The sequence below is a fragment of the Papaver somniferum genome, chromosome 6 (assembly GCF_003573695.1).
Source record: "Papaver somniferum cultivar HN1 chromosome 6, ASM357369v1, whole genome shotgun sequence".
NCBI classification, from domain to species: domain Eukaryota; kingdom Viridiplantae; phylum Streptophyta; class Magnoliopsida; order Ranunculales; family Papaveraceae; genus Papaver; species Papaver somniferum.
Window position 1 is genome coordinate 112,843,667 of NC_039363.1, and position 26,381 is coordinate 112,870,047.

The 26,381-nt window shown below is 35.4% G+C and overlaps 1 protein-coding gene and 1 long non-coding RNA gene across 3 annotated transcripts; one reads left to right on the plus strand and one right to left on the minus strand.

Annotated features, from left to right (window-relative positions):
* Positions 1–19,348: 19,348 nt before the first annotated feature.
* On the plus strand, positions 19,349–21,772 carry LOC113288898. The gene has a single exon (XM_026538038.1). The coding sequence runs from the start codon at positions 19,513–19,515 to the stop codon at positions 21,523–21,525; it is 2,013 nt and encodes a 670-aa protein (XP_026393823.1). The 5' UTR covers positions 19,349–19,512; the 3' UTR covers positions 21,526–21,772.
* A 676-nt stretch (positions 21,773–22,448) lies between these two features.
* On the minus strand, positions 22,449–24,467 carry LOC113286057. 2 transcript variants are annotated; one of them, XR_003329081.1, is made up of 2 exons: positions 23,192–24,467; positions 22,449–22,864 (listed from the first exon to the last, which is right to left on the minus strand). It is a non-coding gene; the product is annotated as an uncharacterized LOC113286057 (long non-coding RNA). The 2 variants fall into 2 exon arrangements; XR_003329080.1 differs by having other exon boundaries at positions 23,042–24,467.
* Positions 24,468–26,381: the final 1,914 nt, after the last annotated feature.

Sequence of the window (26,381 nt, forward strand, 5' to 3'; positions counted from 1 at the left end):
ATACGGGATACTCCATCAATGGTTTCTTTCTATGTTGCAAAGATGTAGAGTCTGCCACATATCTATTGTTTTACTGCTCATTCGCTTTAAAAGTGTGACACTATCTTATGTTGTTTGTAAGGATGGATGTGACAATACCAAATTATATTGATCTTATTATGAAGAGTTGGGGAATGAAACTCCAAAGCACGATAATTGAGTATTTTTAAAAAAATTCAAAAACTTAGGGCAGATTACCACAACTCCAAAGCACGATGAATTATTATCCTTTAAAGGTTTTGTCTCATCTGAACAATACCAATTTAAATAAAAATATCATTTAGAACACAACGAAAAGTGTAATCTCTTCTACAAACAAGAATTGCTAATATATAAGTTTTTACATCATTTAAGCCACTTTGATGTTATGGTGTTCCAATTTTGGCGATTTTCAGTCTGTAAAATACTTTTAAATTGGAAAGCTTTTATTTTAGTTTTGATTCGGCATGGCTAGTCCACTTTCCCGAGAAAACCCAACCAGCTAGACTAACGTTATCCCTAATTCAACCGCCATCCTAACAACAAGATCGTATCTCACACAAAGACCGAAAAAAGGGGATACAACCCTCCACGTAGGAATTGATCCCCTACCTCTCTCCCGTACTATGAACAAATATCTTTTGTATCATACAATGGAAATCCACAAGGAAAAAAATCGAGAAAACTTGTACACTGCTCTTGTTGAATTCAAAATAAATAGGGTATAAATAGGCTAAAAAGGTCTATTGAAGGAGGTGTCCTCTCGAAATTGAAATGTTTCAAATTTTAGCAACTCAATTACACTTCTTTAAGTCAAACTTTCATTTTTTTATAAACCTTTGGATAAGTGCAATGGGACTTGGAAGAAATCCCATTTTTCTAGATAACATAGGGTTAAATTTCACAGATGAAACAACCATCCTTGATAAGGGTACTACATTTCCAAAACACAGTCTTTTTATAATTCGTACTTACCCAATCTTTTTTTTCCTGACTAAAGTTTATTCATCGCATACTATATAGAGGTTCTGTTCATAATCATTTATGCTTCAGATATTAGCGCACACACTTCGATGATGCATAAAACTGTAAGCCAAACAAAGGAACAATGCACCAAACACAACTTATCTTTAATCTTGGTTGTAGCTTTATTATTACTCCACATTCGGAGTTTTACAAATTCTCCTCGTAACGGAAACCCATAACTTTACAATATCATGATATATATAGCTTTACAAAGACTATTAACAATATAACCGCCTAGCAATTACACATCTACTTTATGAAATGCAGTTGGCATAGCCTTTCCAACCTGCCTCTTTCTCTAATCCAACTAAGTGTAATCAAGTCGTAACCGTTAAAACCATGTATATGGCGCATGCTTATGATCTGGTTGACCCGATGATACACATACCAACCAAGTGTTATCATTCTCGCAAGGATGAAATTGTGGATATGCAAGCCTAGCTTACATTCCTGGATACATCGTGCATCATGTCCATGCACCAATTCTATTTGGCGCTTTCCAATGCTTATCTCTAAATGAATTATGTATTCTTGACCATGCTAAAATCCCATTTGGTGCATGCCAATGCCTAGCTTGCGACTCCATATGCATCATGCAATCCTTGTGATGTGCCCAAATCGCATTTGGTGCATGCAACTGTTGCATATTTCCTAGGCCAGTTGACCAACCGATGATACTAAGCCATAAGGCTTCACAATTGGGTTCAACGCTATGGGAATACCACTTGGCAGTAGAGTCAATGTCGCACGACATGATCTCTGCCGCCAACAGAAAACTCTCAAAGGTCATCTTCCCGAAAGTTACTTTTTTATTTAAACACTATATATACTTTTTATCTCAAACCATCAATTATGTCACACCCCCTTACACAAATTAATTTTTACAAGTATTCATCTATTTCTAGAATAAATTTCTCAATTTAATTTCTGACATAATTTTTAATTTTTCCGATAATGAAATGGAAATGGATATCGCTCGGTATAATGAAGGGTAATTGTGGTATTCATAATATAACAATAATTGGATTGTAATAATATAGAACTGAGAAGCACTATGTTGCAATTATATTTAAGAAAAATACCTTAAGACTCCGGAGGCAAAAATAAGTACTTAGAAGAAGATGAAATTTATAAGGGAGAATCTTACCACCAAAAGCTGACATATGATTATATTTCATTCCTACATGTTGTACTCTGATCAAGATTTTTAGTGTTGATTCTGCATAGCATGACACTACATATTATGCTTTTTCAGGTGCAACCTAAATTAAATTATGTGTATGTTGCACGAAATATTCGAGACATATTTCTGCGCAAAAAGTGACTGCAACGCTTGGAAGAGTACACTGGTATGGGTATGTAAAACAACAATATATGAAAATATCCTAATATTTTGCGACGCAATAATTAATCATTTTGGTCAAGGTTTTTACGAAAAATACTTGCGGAAGCAATGAAAGGGGCTTTCTAGGAACGTTACATAGTCTTGATTGCATGTACTGGGTCTCAGATGGATGCCCTACCACTTAAAATGGTCGATATAAGTGTCACTAGGCATGTTCCTCTAGGAACAACAAGCAAATTTTTCGATTTGCCATGCTAGGTGGATAAAAAAAGAGTTTCTCCGCTACAGTAAACTGATAAATTTTAATGATATAATATATCTAGTTTTGTTTGGTGTGACCCTTATTAATAAAAAAAAACCCTATTCGTTTGGGTTTGGTGGGGTCCTCATGAGATTTAGATACTATAATATGTTTATTGGTCCCTTTTCCATCGAAAAAAATGCTATAATAACCAAAAATTATGAGATAAAAATATATAATATGTAAAATAGTAATCTAGAGACATGAATCTGTGTCGCTGGAGATAGAGTCTTTCCATTGGAGATAAATTTTTCACGTGGATATGAAAAGGCGAGGGTACCCAAATATACTTCAAGCTAAAACTTTTCCTACCTATAAGTCCTTTCTCCGAAAATGATTGTCTATAGACTGAGTCGAGACAATACAACTAATTGGTTCACACTTCATATGATCGGCTATGGATACGAGATCGAGACAATACAACAACGAAGTATGTTACTTGATAAAAAGGTTCGGACTTAACCAAACACAATATGATTCACTTATCAAGTAAATAGGAATTAACATTCGTGTAATTTACTTTAATTATAATAAAACAATTATAATACGAAAATATAAAGTAAATGACACAACAAGATTTTGTTAACGAGGAAGCCGCAAATGCAGAAAAACTCCGGGACCTTGTCCAGAATTAAATACTCTCAGGATTAAGCCGCTACACAAAATTACACCAACTTCGTATAGTTGAGACCAAGCAACTAAACCTATAGTTCACCTAGTTCCGTATGTATTCCCACGCCTCCAACTTATAAATAAGTCACGTACTGGGATCAATTCCAAAGGAACAAAAAATCTGTTTGGTATCAACTCTCTTCAACCAAGTGATATGAGTTGGACAAAGGCTCTTCTGTTTATCTTAACATAAACTCTTTCGTCGGGTCCTTAGATCTATCTTATGTTCAATTACCGAAGTAATCGTTTAAGATTAAGCCAACAACACTCTTAATCCAAAGAATTGTGTTGATGCCGATCTACTCAATAAATCAATCCAATCTACTACAAGGATAAACCGATTATTAATTGGATCCTCTTTTAACGAAACAAGTATTGTGCACACCAAAGATTATGAACTCACAAATCATAAATCTTCAATATCTTCTTCGTCTTCAAATCTTCTTAAATATTCAATATAAACCTGCACACAATCACTTGAATCTCTTGTGATTAATCACGCACAGAATGGAGTCTGTTAACAATGGATTATCACAAGATCGTCTTTAGAACTAACAACAGTCTAAAGATCCCTGTCGAAACTCTGAACTAGTTTGAGTGAATCTTATATCAGAAGAGAAGATTCTCAAGCATAAACAAACTAGGTGCAATCAAATTTCAACCATCGTTAGTCAATCAAATCAATCGAAAACAAAAGATAAACCGCAATTATCTAGTTTCCCACCAACGGTACGCGCTAGAGCTTCTCAATCCCAAAGAAGACTTTAAACTGAGCAGCCGCAAGAGATTAGGCGGCGGCTACACCAGTAACAACAACAAAGAGGAAGTTTGTTGTTACGAAAGATTAGTTTGCTAGATAGGCGAATTTCAAGTATTTATAGACAAGGAAGTTTGGACACCAAGGAATTTCCAAATTCGAAAATATTCTCAAGATATTCATTAAAACACAAATTCGGTTTCCATAATTCCTGGAAATGCTCTGTCCAAAAATAATGATCGAAATCTCTCCGGAAAATATAATTAGTAAATGCACATTACTAATTCTTGTATTTCTCTACAAAATGAAATTAATAACCTTAATTAAAATATTCTTAACTTACTAATGTTTCGGTCCTGGGATTTTCTTTCTTTAGCTATTAAGGAATAACTTTGAACAATTAAAGAAATAAACATTCACAACACGTGTTCAAAGTATGTCGACATCCTTACTTTATAAGTTCTCTTTCCCACTTACAACCTTGAAACTGATTTGCCACACTTCCAAACAAGTTTAGAATTGGTTCATCTGACTTTCAAGAACTATGTGATTGATTAAACAAACATTCAATCATAATCACGGGTTTAACGGTTCTACCAAAACAAGTTTCGGTTCTACATCCATGTGAGTACTGTGCATAGTCACACTAGATTTCCAAAATTCGGTTGACTAGGTACTAGGATTGGTTCCCCACATATATATGGTATCTAACTTATATGTGTTGCACATGTCCATAGTATCGGTTCCCCTTTGCCTAAAAACGTGTTGCACATGTTCATAGGATCGGTTCCCCTTTCTGCTATAAACCTTGTTGCACCTCATACAAGGATCGGTTCCTCTTTGTGATGTACTGCACCTCTTACTAGGATCGATTTCCCTTTCCCAAATTTGGTCGTACAAAACACAAACCCGATCATACCATCTTAGGTGATTACTTAAGATCAGTTTCACTAATAAAAGTCATACCAATACATAAGTCAGTCCTTTGTAAATAGTTCTACCAAGAACACAAACAAGTTGTGAGGGGTTATACTCAATCACACATATTGGTTGTTCATAAGATATGCAATGAATAACAAAACCAATAACACCTGGAAATTTCCTTTTCGGTTCACAAACAAGTTTATGAACTTACTTCCTTAGAACACATGTAAAACATTGTTCCCTATGATGATATCCTCACCTCATACCCATACATAATCACAATAGAATTCAAATGATTATGGCGATGTCTTATCTACAAAGTTTAATGGTTAAGCAATAAACCTCGTATTGTATTCCTTAATATTATGTCTATCTAGAGTTCAAATATGCTTCGCAGTTTTGTTTTTAATATGCACGACTTGAAAGATACGTTAGAGAATGAAACAGTTCAAGTCAAATATCACTAACCTCAAGTGGAAGGATGAATGTTGTTATTGTAGCTCCTTGCTTCTTCACATCTCCAAGTCTTCGCAATACTTGTAATGTCTCATATCCTCATACTTTCAAGCTAACCTATACGAAGTTGACTCTAGTACATAATCAGGCGACTCTTAACATGAGTTTTGATTCACTAAAATATGACAACCAAACTTGACATACCAACGCTTGGTGGGTTCAACAGAGCTATGCTCTAACAGGATAAGCTTCTATCGAGCGGCCAAGACCCTACCGCTCGGTAGAGACTCTTCCTCAATAGAAACACATTTCTAGTTTTCCAAGTAATTTAGCTTGTTTGGTAAGTTCATAGTAGAGTGAAATTAGAAAATTTACCAATTTTCCAACTCCATGGGACTTTCCCATAGTAATCATATAGAATTTTCACCAGCAATTGCCCAGGGGACCTTTAATGATGTGGATTTGCTAGTTCGTAACTAGTAAAATTAAAAGAAAAAAAAAACTCTAATACCACTTGAAACTAAAACCAAATTTGTACTGTCACATACTCCAAAGTGGATAGTTATTACATGTCTGGCTAATGAAGCGCAATAATTACGCGTTACAGCATAGACGGCCTAGTCAGTGTTCAGCGATGCTGGCGCTACACTGCATAGACCATGAAGCGCTTAAATGGCGCTTACTGTAGAGTCAATGGCCAAGTAACAAAGCTTATTGGCCGACACAATGAAGCTTCATTGAGGAAGACAAGACAATGCCAAGTTGACAAATGCAACATGCGGTGTTGGCATTGATGCATATCCATTGAATTGACTTGGCCCTAACTCAAAGATGATGCAAGAGTGAAGAGTAGCCCAAGAATTGTCCTACGCATCAGTCCAAGGCTGGCCAAAACTTGGACAATACAAACAAGCTAGTGATGCAAGAGTATGCATCACTATTGTCGAGCAATTGCCTAAGTAAAGCAAGAATAACGCATATGGAGCATATTGGCATCAATTAGGAAGCATGTTGGCATGTATTTGTCTTAACTAAAGCGTCCTAGAATGTTCAGATCAAGGCCATACTGCAGTGATGCGCAAAAATGGCGCATTATGACTCAAGTGTTGGTTATTGTCTTTGCGAGCATGGAAATGATGTTAGACAATTTAGAACAGTTATAAAGTGAGTATATAACCTTATTAGAGTGTCCATAACCATTTTGGACATGTGTGGCGTAAATTGGCACAAGTTGGAGAACATGGTCATTTAGGCACAACTTTAGACGGTTATGGAAACTACCCCTTGGACACTTGGCTTTCCAAGGCTTGTGAAAATGCGGGGGTCAACCACACCCAATAATTCATTTGGTAATCTGAGAGGACTTACTCCAATATACTTTCTAGAGAATCAACTAGACAGCCAGACTCAATCTAGAGAAAAGTGTATCAGAGAGTTTATATCTCTAACTCTTAATTCAATCTACAATCAGCAAATAGAAATCTGCGAGCCCGATTGAATATAAGAGGAGTAACTTGAACGATACCAAAGACCAATGTTCAAGTGTCGATCAATTTAAATCAACAACCAAAGATTGGATTATCTAATTGATTGATCTTAATGCACAATCTGTGATATTTTAATTATATAACAAAGTATATGCGGAAAAGAAATAACACAGACACAATAATTTTGTTGATAAGGAAAACAAAACCGCAAATGCAGAAAAACCCCGGGACCTAGTCCAGATTGAACACCACACTGTATTAAGCCGCTACAGACACTAGCCTACTACCAATAAACTTCATACTGGACTGTATTTGAACCCTAATCAATCTCACACTGATTCAAGGTACAGTTGTGTTCCTTACGTCTCTGATCTCAGCAGGATACTACGCACTTGATTCCCTTAGCTGATCTCACCCACAACCAAGAGTTGCTACGACCCAAAGTCGAAGACTTGATAAACAAATATGTTTCACAAGGAAAAATCTATAGAATGAATAAATCTGTCTCCCACAGAAATACCCAAGAGTTTTTATTCCATCTTTTAATAAATCAAGGTGAACATGAACCAATAGATAACCTAGACTTATATTCCCGAAGAACAGCCTGGTATTATCAATCACCTCACAATAATCTAAATCGTATGATGACGAAACTAGATATTGTGGAATCACGAATGATGAGACGAAGGTGTTTGTGATTACTTTTTATCTTGCCTATAGGAGATTAAATCTCGAGCAAATCTTAGAGAAGACAATACTCAAATGATAGAATCGGGCAAGATCATAACACGCAACAATAAAGAAAATAGTTGGGTCTGGCTTCATAATCCCAATGAAGTCTTTGAAATTGTTAACCTACAGGGTCTCGATATACACCTAAGGTTAAAGGAGAATCGACTCTATTTCATGAAACTAGTAACACACAAGAGGTGTGGGGATTAGATTTCCCAGTTGCTAGAGTTCTCCTTTATATAGTTTTCAAATCAGGGTTTGCAATCCAAGTTACCTTGGTAACAAAGCATTCAATATTCACCGTAGATGAAAAACCTGATTCAACCAAGCTAACATCTTTCAACCGTTAGATCGAACTTAGATTGTCACACACAAATGAAATGCACCCTCATTTAGGTTTATGTAACCGTACCCAAACGTGTACACCATGTTGGCTCAACAATAGTTAACCGAAGTTATCCATATGATTACTCTCTTTCAACCTTATTCATTTAACCATAACTAGTTCAAACGACTCAAATGAAACTAGTTAAAGAGCCATTCAATTACTATATTCTCATGGAAGTATACAAGAACACAATTGAAGCAAAATCGGTTTGATTCACTCGAATCAGTTCATGAACATTATAGCCACGGTATGCAAAGATTGCATTCCTTATTTTATAAATGTTTAAGTTCATGTACAACCGATTTTAGAAAGTAACCAACTCAAGTATGCAAACGGGTACGCATACTTAAGTAGACGGACCGAGTTTGGTTACGCCAGTACGCGAACGGGTGCGCATACCTATTCACACTTCCAAAATCCATCAGAAATTCACGGATGTGAGACTTCCGCCAGTATGCGTACGGGTATGCATACTTTCCTAGACATCCAACAACCGCCAGTACGCGTACGGGTACGCATACTTCAGGTTCCCAGTTTTGGACTTATACATAAATGTGAAAACACACTTTGTTTATTCCAAACAGGGTTACTTGATTCTAAGCTATTTATTTCAATCACTTAAAATTTCTTAGAGGATGACAATAACCGTTTTCACACACTATTAGCATCAAAGCAATTTTCAAGATATTGAAATAATCATAACGAAACATTCCAAGTCTAAACCAAATGATTGTATCACACAAACCATGTAAGATGTTACTCGGAAATTTTCACATGATAATAATTTGACATTCGTCAAGAATATAAGATGAACTTGGTCGAAGCGAAAGCTTTCCAACACATATTTTGAGAAATATGTAAGCGAGATAAACTCAGCTCTAAATCTCAAATATGTATAATAGAAAACTATATCGTAACACGACTTATGTCTCAATATATGAGATATAGTAGAAATAGACTTTCCAAGTGATAGATGAGTTTCAGTCTCCACATAATTTTTGTTGATGAAGTTCCACAAGCTCCTCTTAGTAGTTCTTCGTCTTCAAATGATGAACGTCGTGAAAGCATAATGCTCAACTACACAATCTATGTCCTAGTCCTTGACATCTATAAATAGGCTAGAAATCAAAACTTATAGTTTTAATCACTAACATTGACAAACATGCTTGAGATAGCAACGCATGCGAGTTCGACCGAGCAGTGTTCAAACAATCTCCCCCTTTTTCAATTTTAGTGACAAAACTATCAATACATATGGATTACAAAATAAATAAAACTTTATACCTTCTCATCCAAATGCTTGATCTCGTTGGCATCTTCAACACGACTTGAAATCTTCGTCACTTCCAAGTACTCCATGATTTTAAACGTGTTCAACTCAGCATCATAGTTGTTGAAGATCCGTAACGATAACAATGAGAAAACAAATGCTCTCGATCATTGTTATACAGTGTCATATTATTATTACACAACATCAAAGTTCAATTGTATCACAACTTTGACAAAAATACTATGCTGATATGTATCATTCCCCCTTAGTCAATACTTCATCTCGACATGAAAACCACTCCCCCTTACATAATGATCCGTAAACCATATGTATTTGTAGTATGAAACTACACATTAATTCTCCCTTTTTTGTCAATATAAATTGGCAAAGGTACGAAAAATAGTGGGATCCTCATGAAATTTTCATAGAGATACTTCATGACTAAAAGAGAATAACATACCAACTTATTTAGGTGCAATCATAAAGCCGAATCTAAATGCATTCATCAAGGAGTTTATAAAGATACAAGATAACCCTATAATATTCCACAGCCGCACTCCCCATAAAGATTTGGCAATAAAGCACAAAATCAAAAAGAACTCTCCCCCATAAAATGTCATTCCCAAAAGAACAACCAAGGCGACCTTGTTTTTGCAAGAAAAAAAGGATTTCTTTGGATATAACCAAATCACATGAAAGCATGGATTTGAATCCGAAAATCTCAATTGAATCAACCACAAAAATGATCAATTCAATTGGCCATGCTCGACATAAGAGAAACTTACGGAGCAACACAGTATATACACAAAAATGTGGATCGGAGATAGACCAATACTACGGAATAACCAAGGATTCATTATACTTTTCATCACTATTTGCACAATGACATATAATAAACTTAATCCTTGTAAACAAAAGTTTTATCCTTTCTTCCATCAAAAAATGACATAAAAGGCTTTAACTTTTGTTTGTCAAAAGTTCATTCTATCTTTTATCAATACTTTCATACCGACATAATAAAGATAACTTTTAAACAAGTATGGGACAGTCACAGGTTCACGGACGTAAACAACATATCCCATAACAATCTGCAATATATAACATCATAAAGATCAAAATTTCAAAAATCATCTTCCAAATAATTTAGAATTTAAATAAATAAATCTAAATACATTGAAGATGAAAACGTTGGAAATAGCTATGTGTACTCACAATAGTGGCTATTCCAAACCCTAGTAATCCTTCTAAAAATACAAGAAATAAATTCTCATAAGAAGTTTCCTAGACATTGTAGAGCTTTCTCAGTGCATCTATAGAGAATTCCCTCTCATTATTGAAAAACCATTGATAATGAGATCATTCAATTCCTCCAAATCTTCAGAAATATCAGTTAACTCACTAAGTTCTCTTTTCAGTTCACGCAGAGTGTTCTTTGTCAGAGACAACATTTTTTCATAGTGAGAGATATCTCTTAAAGATGAAACAATTCGAGATTTTAAATTATTTCTTTTTCCGATGAAATTCTTCACCATAGCCCTAAAGTTATTATCATAATGATAAACAAACAACAGGAAGTTGGAGGAAGAACCTGGATCATTAGTCGTATTCTTCACCTTTCTTTTCCATGAGGAAAGAATTCCTTCACATGGATACACATTGACTGCTTCTACAACATCTCTTTTTTTGGTACCTCTTGTTATAGGATCCATGAGACTGTATCTTTAGAAGAGAGAGAATGTAAAGAACAATAATGTTCACACGTGAACATAAATAGACTCTAGGATAGTAAAACCCTAAAGAACCTTGAAAAAATCTCCACGGTTCACGATCCATTATCTATTTTAACAATAAAAAATTTACTTGCCCAATATAGAATAGAAAATAAACAAAAGATTTACAAAACTTGAACAACCTTGAAGTAATCCTTATTTTCAAGTCCAAAATAAGGATACTGTTCATTACTATGAGTTAGATAGTAATTGAGTGAACAAAATGTTCACTTCTTGTGTCACAAGGTGACATTTCAAGGTTTGTTGAGTAAACAGACTTACCTCGTCTGACTCTGATTCTTTTGGACTTTTTCTTGTACCCAGGCGTCTCTGACTGCTTCTCCAGAGTCAGATTCATCTTTTGCATGTCATTTTGAAGTTTGGTAATTCTTTTGTTGTTCCTCTTGAATCTCCAACACTTACTCTAGACATGACTTGTACTTCCACAAAAATAGCAAAGCAGAGAAGGTTCGATTTGTTAAGATGACTCGTGTTTATCACAACACTCAAAATAGATTGATCCAGAACCGACTGGAATAAACGAGTTTGTTGTTCTCACTGTCTTACTTTTGAACGCTAAACCTTTTGTGTTTCCAAAAGCCTTTTGACCAAATAACATTGCTGAGATTTTGTCCGAGCTTCTTGACAACCTTTGCAGGTCACACTTGAGAGAGTTGATCTCTTTTTCTTTTAGAAATAGGGTTCTGGTGAATTCATAATTAAGATAGTCTATCTCAAGAGTTTTCACCCGTAGTGATTATTGAAAATCACGCACTTGAAGAAAGTCACGTATAGCAATTTTCCACCACAAGTAATTCGAGCCATCGAAAACTGGTGGTACGTTTATAGAAATAGTACTTCTGTCCATATCAGATCGCTACAAACACCGACTTATAAGGTATTTAATGTGTTTGCCTGCTATGATACCAATTCAAAATGCGGGGGTCTAACAACCACATCCAACAATTCATTTGGAAATCTGAGAGGAGTTACTCCAATATACTTTCTCGAGAATCAACTAGACAGTCATACTCAATCTAGATAAAAGTATATCAAAGAGTTTATATCTCTAACTCTTAATTCAATTTGCAATCAGCAAATAGAAATCTGCGAGCCCGATTGAATATAAGAGGAATCTTGAACGGTAGCAAAGACCAATGTTCAAGTGTCAATCAATTTAAATCAACAACAAAAGGTTGGATTATCTAATTGATTGATCTTAACGCACAACCTGTGATATTTCAATTATATAACAAAATATAATGCGGAAAAGAAATAACACAAACACCAGAATTTTGTTAACGAGGAAAACCGCAATGCAGAAAAACCTCGGGACCTAGTCCAGATTGAACACCACATTGTATCAAGCCACTACAGACACTAGCCTACTACCAATGAACATCAGACTGGACTGTAGTTGAACCCTAATCAATATCACACTGATTCAAAGTACAGTTGCGTTCCTTACATCTCTGATCCCAGCAGGATACTACGCACTTGATTCCCTTAGCTGATCTCACCCACAACCAAGAGTGCTACGACTCAAAGTCGAAGACTTGATAAACAAATCTGTCTCACACAAAAAAGTCTATAGAATGAATAGATCTGTCTCCCACAGAAATACCCCAAGAGTTTTTGTTCCGTATTTTGGTAAATCAAGGTGAACAGGAACAACTTGATAACCCAGACTTATATTCCCGAAGAACATCCTAATATTATCAATCACCTCACAATAATCTAAATCGTATGATGGCGAAACTAGATATTATGGAATCACAAACGATGATACGAAGGTGTTTCTGATTACTTTTTTATCTTGCCTATGGAGATTAAATCTTGAGAAAATCTTAGAGAAGATAGTACTCAAACGATAGAATCGGGAAAGATTAGAACACGCAACTATAAAGAAAATAGTTGGGTCTCGCTTCACAATCCCAATGAAGTCTTTGAAATCGTTAACCTACAGGGTCTCGATAGAAACCTAAGGTTAAAAGAGAATCAACTCTATTTGATGCAACTAGTAACACACATGAGGTGTGGGGATTAGGTTTCCCAGTTGCTAGAGTTCTCCTTTATATAGTTTTCAAATCAGGGTTTGCAATCCAAGTTACCTTGGTAACAAAGCATTCAATATTCACCGTCAGATGAAAAACCTGATTCAACCAAGCTAATACCTTTCAACCGTTAGATCGAACATAGCTTGTCACAAACAAATGAAATGTACCCTTATTTAGGTTTATGTAACCGTACCCAAATGTGGACACCATGTTGGCTCAACAATAGTTAATCGAAGTTAGCCATATGATCATTCTCATATCAACCTTATTCATCTTAACCATAACTAGTTCAAATGACTCAAATGAAACTACTTAAAGAGCCGATCAATTGCTATATTCTCATAGAAGTATACAAGAACACAATTGAAGCAAAATCGGTTTGATTCATTCGGATCAGTTCTTGAACATTATAGACACGGTTTGCAAAGATTTCATTCCTTATTTTATAAATGTTTAAGTTCATGTACAACCGATTTTAGAAAGTAACCATCTCAAGTATGCAAACGGGTACGCATACTTAAGTAGCCGGACCGAGTTTGGTTACGCCAGTACGCGTACGGGTGTGCAGACCTATTCACACTTCCAAACTTCAGCAGAAATTCACGGATGTGAGACTTCCGCCAGTATGCGTACGGGTACGCATACTTGCCCAGACATCCAACAATCGCCAGTACGCGTACGGGTACGCATACTTCAGGTTCCCGGTTTTGGACTTATACACTGAAAACACACTATGTTTATATCCAAACATGGTTACTTGACTCTAAACTCTTTATTTCAACCATTGAAACTTTCTTAGAGGGTGACAATAGCCGTTTTCACACACTATTAGCATCAAAGCAATTTTCAAGATATTGAAATAATCATGACGAAACATTCCAAGTCTACACCAAATGATTGTATCACACAAACCATGTAAGATGTTACTCGGAAATTTTCACATGATCATAATCTAACATTCGTCAAGAATGTAAAATGAACTTGGTCGAAGCGAAAGCTTGCCAACACATATTTCGAGAAATATGTAAGCGAGATAAACTCAGCTCGAAATCTTAAATGTTTATAATAGAAAACTATATCGTAACACGACTTATGTCTCAGTATAGGAGATAGAGTAGAAATAGACTTTCCAAGTGATAAATGAGTTTCAGTCTCCACATACCTTTTGTTGATGAAGTTCCACAAGCTCCCCTTAGTAGTTTTTCGTCTTCAAATGATGAACGTCGTGAAGTCTAATGCTCAACTACACAATCTATGTCCTAGTCCGAGACATCTATAAATAGGCTAGAAATCAAGACTTATAGTTTTGATCACTAACATTGACAAACATGCTTGAGATAGCAACGCATGCAAGTTTGAGCGAGCAGTGCTCTAACAGCTTGTGCAAACAGTTGCACACGGTTTTGGCCATTATAACTACTGTATAAATAGTGTGAGAGGCATTGTAAATTAGTAGGAGATGAGAGGCTAGCAAAAGGCTAGGTCTTGGGAGCGTTAAGTCCTCTATGGTGAGGCAATTACAGCCGGGTGTGGGCAAAGTTTTATTTATGTTCCTTTGATGCAATAAAATAAGTTTATTGTTTTATATTTTTGTGTTCATTGTGTTGTTGTTCTAGTGAAAGTGTCAAATGGATTGATGCTTGGCAAACCTCTTATGTTTAGGGGGCATATAGAGTTAGAGAGAAAGAAAAAAGACTTTTGACGCGTAAAGTTTTAGAAGTGAAGATAGATGCATACTTTGATGTGAGTGTACAAGATTGAGTACTTGTGAATAAAAATTCACTGAACCAGAGAGTATTACCGGTCATGTCCTACGAAAAATTTTAGGCTGCAAAATGAGCAGGTGACAGTTTTCCATGCACCAACGGCCGAATGTGCATTATTATTTTCATAGTAGTATGGAGTCTAGATCAGTAGATGTAGAGAATTTACCCTCGCCATGACAAAGTTCCCCCATCTTTCATGGCCAAATACATACCCACGTTGCTATGACTCGTCGTACCAAAACTCTAATATCTTTTTCACATAGGCATAAAGTGTGGTAGGCAGTACAACAGTACTAACGATTTAAGGGATAAGAAACAAAAATTGTTGACATTGAATGAATGTGATAATGTATCTTTTTTTAATCGTAAACCGGTTCATCTGTCCAAATATTTTTAAAACACGGTTCTAATGGATGAGTAAAAATTAGTATGGGTGAAATGGACACAAAAAAATTAGCAAGGATGAAACTGGAATCATCCAGACTTAAACTTAAAAAATAGCGAGGATCAAACTTGATGCATCCTGTGTAAATTAAAAATAAAGAAAAATATCTGAAAATAAGCAGGATGAAACTGTACTATTTTTATAGTTTTGTCCATTTAAACAGTATCATAATCTAGATGTATTTTTTACCCGGAAATTATTGATTTTGGTCTTTTTAACCAATTTTGTGGTTTTTTATCGGTTCCATATCACTAGTTTTCATTTTTGCTTCGCTCATATACAAGTTTTGTTGTTTGCAATGATAAGTACTGTCGTTGATATATAGATGTAGAGTCCTTATGCGCCCTTTCGGTTCTTCCCATTTCGAGCTATTCATTTCGGTTGATAAGGATGAATAAGTACGTGAGGTGTGTGTTTGTTCTTTTAACTGGTTAGTGGATACTCGTCACATTAATGTAGTCCCTACTGATCACAAGTGGATCATCATCGGCAACAAAATGACACTCTAGGCGAGATCTCCGTATCAAAATTGCATTTGGCAACATATACTTCTGTTACGAATATGTGTGTATTTAATTTACTCATGTAGGGTCGGGGTATTGATTGCAATGGCCGATGATTTTTTTTTTTCTTTATCGCGGTGACAAAATCGGCTACATTCTTTTGGCATATATCCTGCATATAACCCGCAACTTTTCTTCCATGCCTGAGCTTGTTTGATGATAAGCCATGAAAATCCAAATGAAAAGAGAACCCAATGTAGATATTTACAGTCTTTGGAAAAACAGAGCTTTTAATATGGTGAGCTGTTTTTTCATTTCCCAAGATGGTTCTACGTTGTGATTAGTTTAATGTAAGCAGTCTAACCCAGGAAGTGCAGGACTTCAGGTGCGCAAACAAGTAGTAGATTATCCTGCTACACAAAAAATAGGTCTAAACCTCTGAAATGATATCTTCTAGAATCCATATGAAGAAGAAAGCCTGTAACATGCACACTGGTTTCACTGTTCAGTATCTATTGAAAAGAGATACTTCATACTTATGAGGCCCCCCGAATCAAATGAAATGAAAATGACAAATCCTTTTGAGCACTATTTGAATTAGCTGGCGTTTTCTTAGAACTTGTTTGTTTGCAGCTGACTCGGCGCCTGAATCTGAGTCAACTCCTGACTCGGACCGAGTCAGCAGTCAGACCGTTTGTTTTCCATTTTGACTCAGATCTAACTCAGACATAACCCCTGACTCGGACTCATTTGAGTCAGGTAACAAAATACCCCTGACTCATGGGACCAAACCACTGACTCACTTATTCCCGAGTCAGATGAGTCAGATCTGACTCAAAACAAACATATCGACTCAGATCCAGATGAGTCAGGTGATTTCACTCAGATCCAGATGATTCAGATCCAGACGACTCAGATAAGTCAGGAGTAAACAAACATGGTGTTAGTCCATATGTGCTCATAAGCAACTCTGGTTCAAACCAACTGCCAATAAGCAACTCTTATATTCATCCAGCCATTATTTACAATCTGCTGATCTGAAACTAAAAAGTGAAAAGAAATATAGATTAAAATTATCGCTTAAAAATTTGTTGCAAAAGGAACCGAATTACTAGTAAACTTTGTTTTTTTTTTTGACTTTTAGAAGTTGACAAACCAGAATTCAGAGTGTCAAATTTCAAAACGGTTTTGAAATACCTAAAAATCAACTTTATAAAGCAAAATAATTTTACTTCTGACTTCGGTTTTTCAACAAGTAGAGCGACTCAGCTTCCATCACCCAAACGCACTATAAAAGATTTGCAGAAAGCCCAAGAGATTTCAATTGGAAAATTTCTTGTTTGGTCCTAGGCCCATATAGTTATTTATAGTAGGGTCCAACCGGATCTTTTTTTTATCCGGAGGTCCAAAATTAATTAAAACATGAAAATGTCCATAATACCCATTACTACCAAACGTGTGTGTCTGCACTGCTTACAAATTTGAGTACATATCTGGTACACTGCTTAAAAATTCGAGTACATATTTGCTACACTGCTTACAAATTTGAGTACATATCTGTCGCACTGCTTAGAAATCTGAGTACATATCTGTGGTACTGCTTACAAATCCGATTATATATCTGAATGCTTACAAATTCGAGTACATATTTGCTGCACTGCTTCCAGGTAGAGTACAAATCTGTAAGAATCAATGATAAATAAATTAGAAAACGTATTACATCACATATATTGTAGGATCATACAAATTAATCTATAATATTTCTTAAGTACAGTATTAAATCATAGGAAAAAAAAAGGAAAACCTACAAATCCACAGTAAACACAGAAAAATTTATACAAAACTAGCACATATTTCAGTATTGAGCATAAGTACTCATGGATCAAACAAAAAAAAGTGACAAAACTCTGAATAAAACAGAATCAGAAGTTTCTATCAGTACGCCCTGGCAGATCATATGAATTAAGTGAATAAAATTTATGAATAAAACATAATCAAAGCAGTTTTTTCAGTGTTCAATATATGTACTATTGATTCATAGTAACCTAAAAATCAACAGATAAGTAAGGAATCTATGAATATAACAAAATCAAAAAAAGTGATAAGTCTATGAATAAAAAAAATAAAATCAAAGCATCTTATTTCCAGTATGAGATATATGTACTGTTGGATCAAACAACAAAAATCATTATTTAAACAAAAAATAAAAAATTAACTAGGTTTTTTGTCAGTATAGCATATATGTACTGATGGTTCATACACAAACAACCGAAAAAAAACCTAAAACCAGCAAAATAAAACTATTATAATCATATCTAGTAACAAAATGAATAAAAAAACATAATTATTCAGTATGCATATATTACTGCTGGATCAAACAACAAAAAAAAATTATTTAAACAAAAACTAAACAATTAACTAGGTTTTTTGTCAGTACATCATATACGTACTGATAGTTCATACACAAAAACAACTGAAAAAAAACTAAACCCAACAAAAAAAAACTAGTATAATCAGATCTAGTAACGAAATGAATAAAAAACGTAACTATTCATCTAGATCTGGATTATTTTCATGAAAATGAAGGAACACTTGATTAATCATGCGTGCAAATTGGAAAACATAATCAAACATCAACTAATTAATGATTAGATCTTGAAACCTTCGAATAAACATTACGAGAAGAAGATTAATAAGGAAAATCAACTTACCAAAGGGTAGAATCGATTTGGGTTCTTGAATCGATCAAGATGTTCTAAAAATCTTCGTTTCCAAGCTTTATCCTAATACAAAAAACTAGAAATTAAAGAATGAAGAAAATGAATTGATTTCATTAAATCCCGCATCAGTAGAGAAGAGGAGAGGGAGAGGGAGAGAGAGAGAGAAACTGAATCTGAGAAGAAAAAGAATATGGAGAGAAACTAGCTTATGTTTCTGTTATATATAGTAAAGGCTATTTTGGGAATTCTAAAAATACGCATAATATTTATACACGTGTGCAGGACCTGTGCTTAAAAAATTAGGTCCATTTTTCTCTTTTCTTTTAATTATGGACCTACCGTTATTGGGCTTTAGTGGATGGACCTGCCACTAACTAAGAACACTATAACAGTACATACATGTAATTCCTGCATTTCAATTTCAAGTTATGACATCCGACTGTTACATAATAAACTAAGACCACCGACTCCCCACTTCCGCCAAGGCGCCAACCCACACATTGTCTCTCTTTTCTCCTCTACTAAAGTTGACTTACTAATCAAACCTCATCACAACCGTCAATCTTCACCAAAAAGAACCAAATCAACGGTTGTAATTTCACTGACTCATTCCTCCTTGTCATACCAGGTTGTGTAATAGTCCACCACACTAGTAAGAGGTTATAAAAATAAGTAAACTTGTCCCAAGTGTGTAAACTCTTTTGACTCATGTAAAGATTTCTTTTCAGAGTCAAGAAGTCTTGTAACACACACTCTGTAAACCCACCAACAAGAAGAAGAAGAAGAAAAAAAACCAAACCTTGTTTCTCACTGTTGTAATTCAAGATTTGGGGATCTCAAATCGGATTCTAATTAGGGTTTGAGAGAAAAAATTCAATGGCTGATATAGTGAAACAGATCTTAGCTAAGCCGATTCAATTAGCTGATCAAGTATCAAAACTAGCTGAAGATCCACACTCATTTAAACAAGAATGTTCAGAATTGAAATCCAAGACTGAGAAATTAGCAGCACTTCTTCGTCAAGCAGCAAGAGCAAGTTCTGATTTATACGAAAGGCCAACACGGAGGATTATTGATGATACTGAACAGGTTCTCGATAAAGCTTTGGCTTTAGTTACTAAATGTTGTGCTAGTAAGAATTTAATGAAGAGAGTTTTTACTATTATACCAGCTACTCAATTCAAGAAAATGTCTGGGAATTTGGAGAATTCTATTGGTGATGTTTCGTGGTTGTTAAGGGTTTCTGCTGCTTCAGCTGATGGAAGAGATGATGAGTATTTAGGGTTACCTCCTATTGCGGCTAATGAGCCTATTCTTTGTTTAATTTGGGAGCAAATTGCTACTCTTGTTAATGGATCAATTGATGATCGATCTGATGCGGCTGCTTCGCTTGTTTCGTTGGCTCGTGATAATGATAGATACGGGAAATTGATTATTGAAGAAGGTGGAGTTGGTCCGTTATTGAAATTGGTGAAAGAAGGGAGAATTGAAGGTCAAGAGAATGCTGCTAGAGCTATTGGTTTATTAGGTCGGGATCCTGAGAGTGTTGAACATATGATTCATGCTGGTGTTTGCACTGTTTTCGCCAAGATTCTCAAAGATGGTCCAATGAAAGTTCAGTCCATGGTTGCTTGGGCTGTTTCTGAATTGACAAACAATCATCCTAAATGTCAAGATCATTTCGCTCAGAACAATATCATTCGGTTACTTGTGGGGCATCTCGCGTTCGAAACGATTCAAGAACATAGTAAGTATGCTATTACTAGTAATAAAGCTGCTATGTCTATTCATTCTGTTGTTGTTGCTAGTAGTCATGATAAACAAATAACTGGTTCCGCTATTACCAACACCCCCACTGCCACCCCTAACAATAATGTGAAGGGAGTCAATGGGGATGAGAAACAGATTTTGGGTCAGATCCCTCATCCCATGGGGAAAAACAACCTCAATAACAGTATGCATAATGTAGTTAAGCACACAATGTCTACGATGCCTAGCAAAGTAGGACAGAGATCACCATCTAGTCCACTCCAACCCATTGTTAATTCTACTGGGCATCAGCAGAATCACTCCCTTGATAGCAAAAGCAGTCATCATTTGTCATCAGCTGCAAAAGGGAGGGAATTGGAAGACCCAGCTACCAAGACTGCAATGAAAGCTATGGCAGCGAAAGCATTGTGGCATCTTGCTAAGGGGAATTCTTCTATTTGTAAGAGTATCACCGAGTCTAGAGCGTTATTATGTTTTGCTGTATTACTTGAAAAGGGTTCAGATGATGTTCAGTACAATTCCGCTATGGCATTGATGGAGATTGCTTCTGTTGCTGAAGAAGACCCTGACTTGAGACGATCTGCATTCAAACCCAATTCTCCAGCTGCTAAGGCCGTCGTGGATCAAGTTTTGAAAGTAATCGAGAATGGTGATACAGAGCTTCTCATTCCTTGCATCAAAGCAATGGGTCATTTGGCCAGGACTTTCAAAGCAACCGAGACAAGGATTATTGGTCCGTTGGTGAAATTGTTGGATGAGAAGGAAAGTGAAATTACAAGAGAAGCAGCAATTGCTCTCACCAAATTTGCTTGTTCGGGTAACTATCTCCACCTTGATCATGCAAAAGCTATCATTACTGCAGGTGGAGTTAAGCATCTAATCCAACTTGTGTACTTCTCCGAACAGAAAGTTCAGATTTCCTCTTTGGTATTGTTATGTTATGTTGCTTATCATGTACCAGATAGTGAGGAATTAGCTCAGGCAGAAGTACTTACAGTTCTTGAATGGGCATCAAAACAAGCATATATGATTCAACATCCGACACTAGACACACTCTTGCCTGAGACTAAAAGTAGATTAGAACTTTATCAGTCTAGAGGAGGTAGGGGTTTCTATTAGAATTCGATGTCAAGTAAATTATTTTGTATTTCGTTTATTGTTCCATTGAGTGTATATATATTTCTGCCATTGTTGTTTGTTTAAGGGAAAACATTAGAAATCCATGAACAATCATATTTTGTTCTCTTTCAATTGATTTGCCTTGGGTTTCTTTGTTATCCCATTTTATATTGGTTCTTCATTTATTCCTGTAAAAACAATGTTATTGAAAGAAGGCATAAAAACTCAGGATGGTCGTTGCATTAAATTTCTTGATAAGTTATTACTTTTACCAGTTATTGATTCTGTTTTTCCTACAATCAAGTTGTTCAGTGAGACAAACAAACTCACAACTGTGGACATCCCGTGTATCAGATCCAGAAGGTGCGATTCTGGAGTGTAGTTACTAGCATGTAGTATGTGTTTTTGTGTCATCAGTGAGTACATGACAAAGTAACCTTAGGATTATGTTGCAGCATTTCTAGAGAAACCCGTCTTGCCCTTGGAGAATCATCAGAATTTCCCACCAATTAAACAGTACGAATTATTGAAGGAAACATCAATCATAGAAATGGATACGATGAGCTGCATCATCAGAAAAGGAGTTGGCAGCGTATGCCATTTCACAGTGTACTACCGACTGATTAAACTCACATTATTGCCCTGGAGGAATAGGTGTCTTCTCCCCAGTACGCAAGGACCTTTTGGACTGTTTTTGTGGACCCAGTGTGGCTGGGGAGCCTGAGACGTTGGCCAAGTGTATAACAGTGGCTCGTGAATATTCTAGTACACATTGAGGACCATAGTGGATTTCGGGCAATCTCGGACAGATTATACAAACAGACCCATCTACATCTAAAGAGTTCTGACAAGGGACAGATTATCACAAACGATTTGGAGAAATTTCAGAAACGGGGTATGAAAAGTAGAACAGTATTAGGGAATCATGAAACAGACAAACACACAGCAGCCTGATTTCATTTATTCAAACAACAGTCATTGACCAATGAAGGCCGATCAAACTCGTAACCCAACAACATCCAAATTTGTTCATAAAACTTACAAAAGAGAATCAGAGAAAAGAAACCGAAGTTGATCATATCCGTGATATGCTTGTGGGTGTTGCGGTTTCATCATTCATGCACAACATGTACAGACGTATGCTCCAGCATTGACTGAATCATCTTGGCACGATGTACCACTATATCCTGTAATGATGTTATGTTCTACGTAAACGTAACACGCAAAGTGACACTCATCACAGTAACGCACTTCTGGGATCTTTGCTACTGCAATACACTGTACATCATAGTCCGCGGACCCGTAGGCACCTAATTGCCCACCAGCGCCATTCACATATCTGCATATGTAATCTAAAAATATCAAAAGGGTACATGGTTGTTTCAATAAATCAAAAGATATATACGAACGATGAGTTTGAAAGGTTTCATTTGAAATTGCTCTTCAATCCCATAACAATGAAATGCCCAAGCATAGAATTGTAATCATTTATTAAAAAAGGGGTAACTTGCGTTACCTCCCCTGACGAAGATCATAATTTGCGTTACGTCCCCTACGGAAATAAACTTAGGGAAAACTCCCCTCGTTACTTTTTCCGTCCAAAACTAGTTAGCTGATTCAACAGGAAATACACGTGGCAAAAAAATATCTTTTTTTAGCAAACTACCTATAGTACCCTCACTGGTTATCTTCTCCACCTTGTATCAGTAGTTAAGGTCTCATCTTCAGATTTTTGTTTTCGAATACGTCATCAACATTAGATCTGCAACAAAAAAAGTGGAACTAAGACAGAACTAGAAAGATCCATTAAAGGTAAACCCTTAATAAGAAGTAAAAATTGAAGAAAATCCATGAATTCAATTTCCCAAAAAAGTACAGATTATGAACTTGCCCAGGTGATGAAAACCCAGACAAATTAACAACCTCTTTTGTTTATCGAACTGCAAAAGTGGGTCTCATTCAAAATTATATAATTACCATTGAAGTGCAACCACATCAACTGCAACCATAAAACCCATTTCAACAACAAGAATAGTAACAATAATAATTTAATGGAGAACTGAAAAATGTATAAGAACAACTTAGACCACATGAAGAACCTAGATTAAGTAACGTAAAGTCGTCTTCTTCGCATCATTTGTATTTAAAGAAGAATATTTCGGTGTATCATTTATGCAAACACCTTGTAAACATCCTCCATGCATTTTTTATACAATGAGAACGAATCAAATTGTCAAATTTTTATAAGAATCGATAAAAATCTAATACTAAATCTTGCGTCTCAGATAACCCATCATAAATCTTTGGTTTTCGTAGCTTTTACATCACAAAGTTAGTAACTACTAACCAGAACGAGTATTTGATCAGAATAAATAAAATTAGGAAAATAAAAAGATTAGAAGAAATAAAATTACAGTTCGTCCAATAAACTGATTTTGATTCAATTCAAAAAAATACTTCCTAAAATCAACTGATTTTACCATGTAAAATTCGCATAACACACAAACTATTTAGTTTGTACTATTCCATTTTGCTTTCTTTGATCAAGTATCAGTTATCACCTTACCTGATTTTCGTGAGCCACTAATGAAATTGAAGATACAAAGTTGTTCATTGACAAGACTAAGAATTTTGATTTGGAATTTAGAAAACGGAGTCATGGGCAGTGAAGATGAGATGATACTTTTGTTGGTGGCGGTGCTGTAACAGCGCCGGGAAATGGGTAGAAGATGAGGGTATTTTCGGTGGCTACATGCCACGTGTTTGTTTTTTATCCACTGCACAGAACCGGTGACTCAACTAACTAGTTTTGGACGGAAAAAGTAACGGAAAGAAGTTTCACTAATTTTATTTCGGAGATAACGCAAATTATGATCTTTGCCGGAAAAGGTAACGCAAATTATCCCATTAAAAAAATAGAAGAAGGCAATTAGGTTGCTTGTGTAGCTTACCCGAAACTAAGAGCAATTAAAATGACCAAAAGAAAGGGAGAGAAAATTAGATGAGTTTTCGCCATGTATAATTTGAAAATCGATTAATAAGGTTAGTCACAGTTGACATTGGGTTATTTTAAAATCGCAAAAAATAAAAATGTATAGCAACGACGAATTAATGCTTCCCACCACTATCAAAAATTAAAGCTCCCAAAAGACGAAAAGGTACCTAGACGGCACCCATAGGTAGAAGTAGAACTCAATAGTCAATATCGACGGGGTCAATTCCAAGCTCTCCCGAATAGAGAGAGCTGGTCCAGTTAAATGAGCCGTAAGCCAATTATTATGAACTCTATATTCTGAATCTCTGGTGTTTTTGTCAGATAAAGGATTTGGAGGATGAATTTTGTTTCAAAAATCTTTATTCCTAGTTAACTCTTTATAATGGGCCTAAGCCACAGACTTAGGTCCTGTTTGGTATAGTTTTCAAAAACAGTTTTCTGTTTTTAAAAACAAAGAAAACAGAAAACAGGAGAAAACGCGTTTGGTAAGGACATTTTCAGAAAATGTTTTCTATCTGTTTTCTGTTTTTAAAAATAAAAAAATGAAAACAACAAATTATTGTTTTCTGTGTTTTCTCTTTTTTTTCTTTTCTTTATTCTTTTCTTCTTTTCAGAACAAAGTAAGAGATGGGGAATGACTGCAAGTGAGTCATGGCTAATATCACTATCTCTTAGACGAATCTTTACATTTGATCCGATTTAGTTGGTTTTCCTTGTTTTCAAAAACAGTTTACCAAACAATTTTTAGAAAATGAAAACAAGGAAAAAAGGGTATGTTTTTAAAACAGTGGAAAACTATTTTTCAAAACTGTACCAAACAGGTCCTTAAAGTCTCATTTTGAGTAAATGAAGTTTGTAAATTCTCATTTTTCACCACCCTAGCAATTTAAACCAGAATCCTATTATTGGGGCCGTAAAAGGGGTGGGAAATTTGGGGCTTTATAGGGTCATGTAATAGTAAATGAAATTATCCCTTATCACATCATATTACTAATGTCTATCATATCCTTACCTAAATTTCACTATTCATAAAAAAAAAAAAATCCTAAATCTATAATCTTCTCATTTTCCTTCTCTTCTCATTGACAAATCATGATTTCATCATGATGAAGATCATAAAAAAAAAAAAAAAAAAAAAACTAAATTTATTATCTTCTCCCCATCCTCCACTTCTCATTCATAAATTGTGATGAAGATGATGAGCATAATTTCATCACGATGAGGATGATGATCATAAAGAAAATCCAAAACTATTTTCTTCTCCTTCTCATTCAAAGATCATGATAAAGATGATGATCATCATAGAGAGAAAAAACTAAGAAAACCCACCATTTATTTTTGTTTTAAATGGTTAAAAAAATCCAATTCGATGAGTTTTAGATAAAAAAAAACAGTTTCTGAAGATGTTTACGGCTGGGAGTTCTTAGATTCCCAACCGTGAATCAAGATTACGGCTGGGATAGTTTGTCGAACCAACCGAAAGTCCATGTTTCGGCTTGGTTTCCCAACCGAAAGATTTTTCGATTTTTTTTTTGGTTTTCAGAACCAGTTAAGGTAAGTTTTCCCAGCCGTAAGTGCAGTTCTTTATTTCCCGACCGTAAATAACAAATACGGCTTGGAACACCATCAGTTCCTAGCCGTTTTGGGGTTCTACGATTGGGTCGACAAACTATCCCACCCATAATCTTGATTCATGGTTGGGAATCTAAGAACTCCTAATTGTAAACATCTTCAGAAACTGTTTTTTTTTTACCCGAAATTCATCGAATTAGATTTTTTTAACCATTCAAAACAAAAATAAATGGTGGGTTTTCTTAGTTTTTTTTTTTCTATGATAATCTTTGAATGAGAAGGAGAAGGA

Bases quoted from the DNA above. Each gene is read 5' to 3' on its own strand.
- LOC113288898 (XM_026538038.1), top strand. From the start codon at position 19,513: ATGGCTGATATAGTGAAACAGATCTTAGCTAAGCCGATTCAATTAGCT.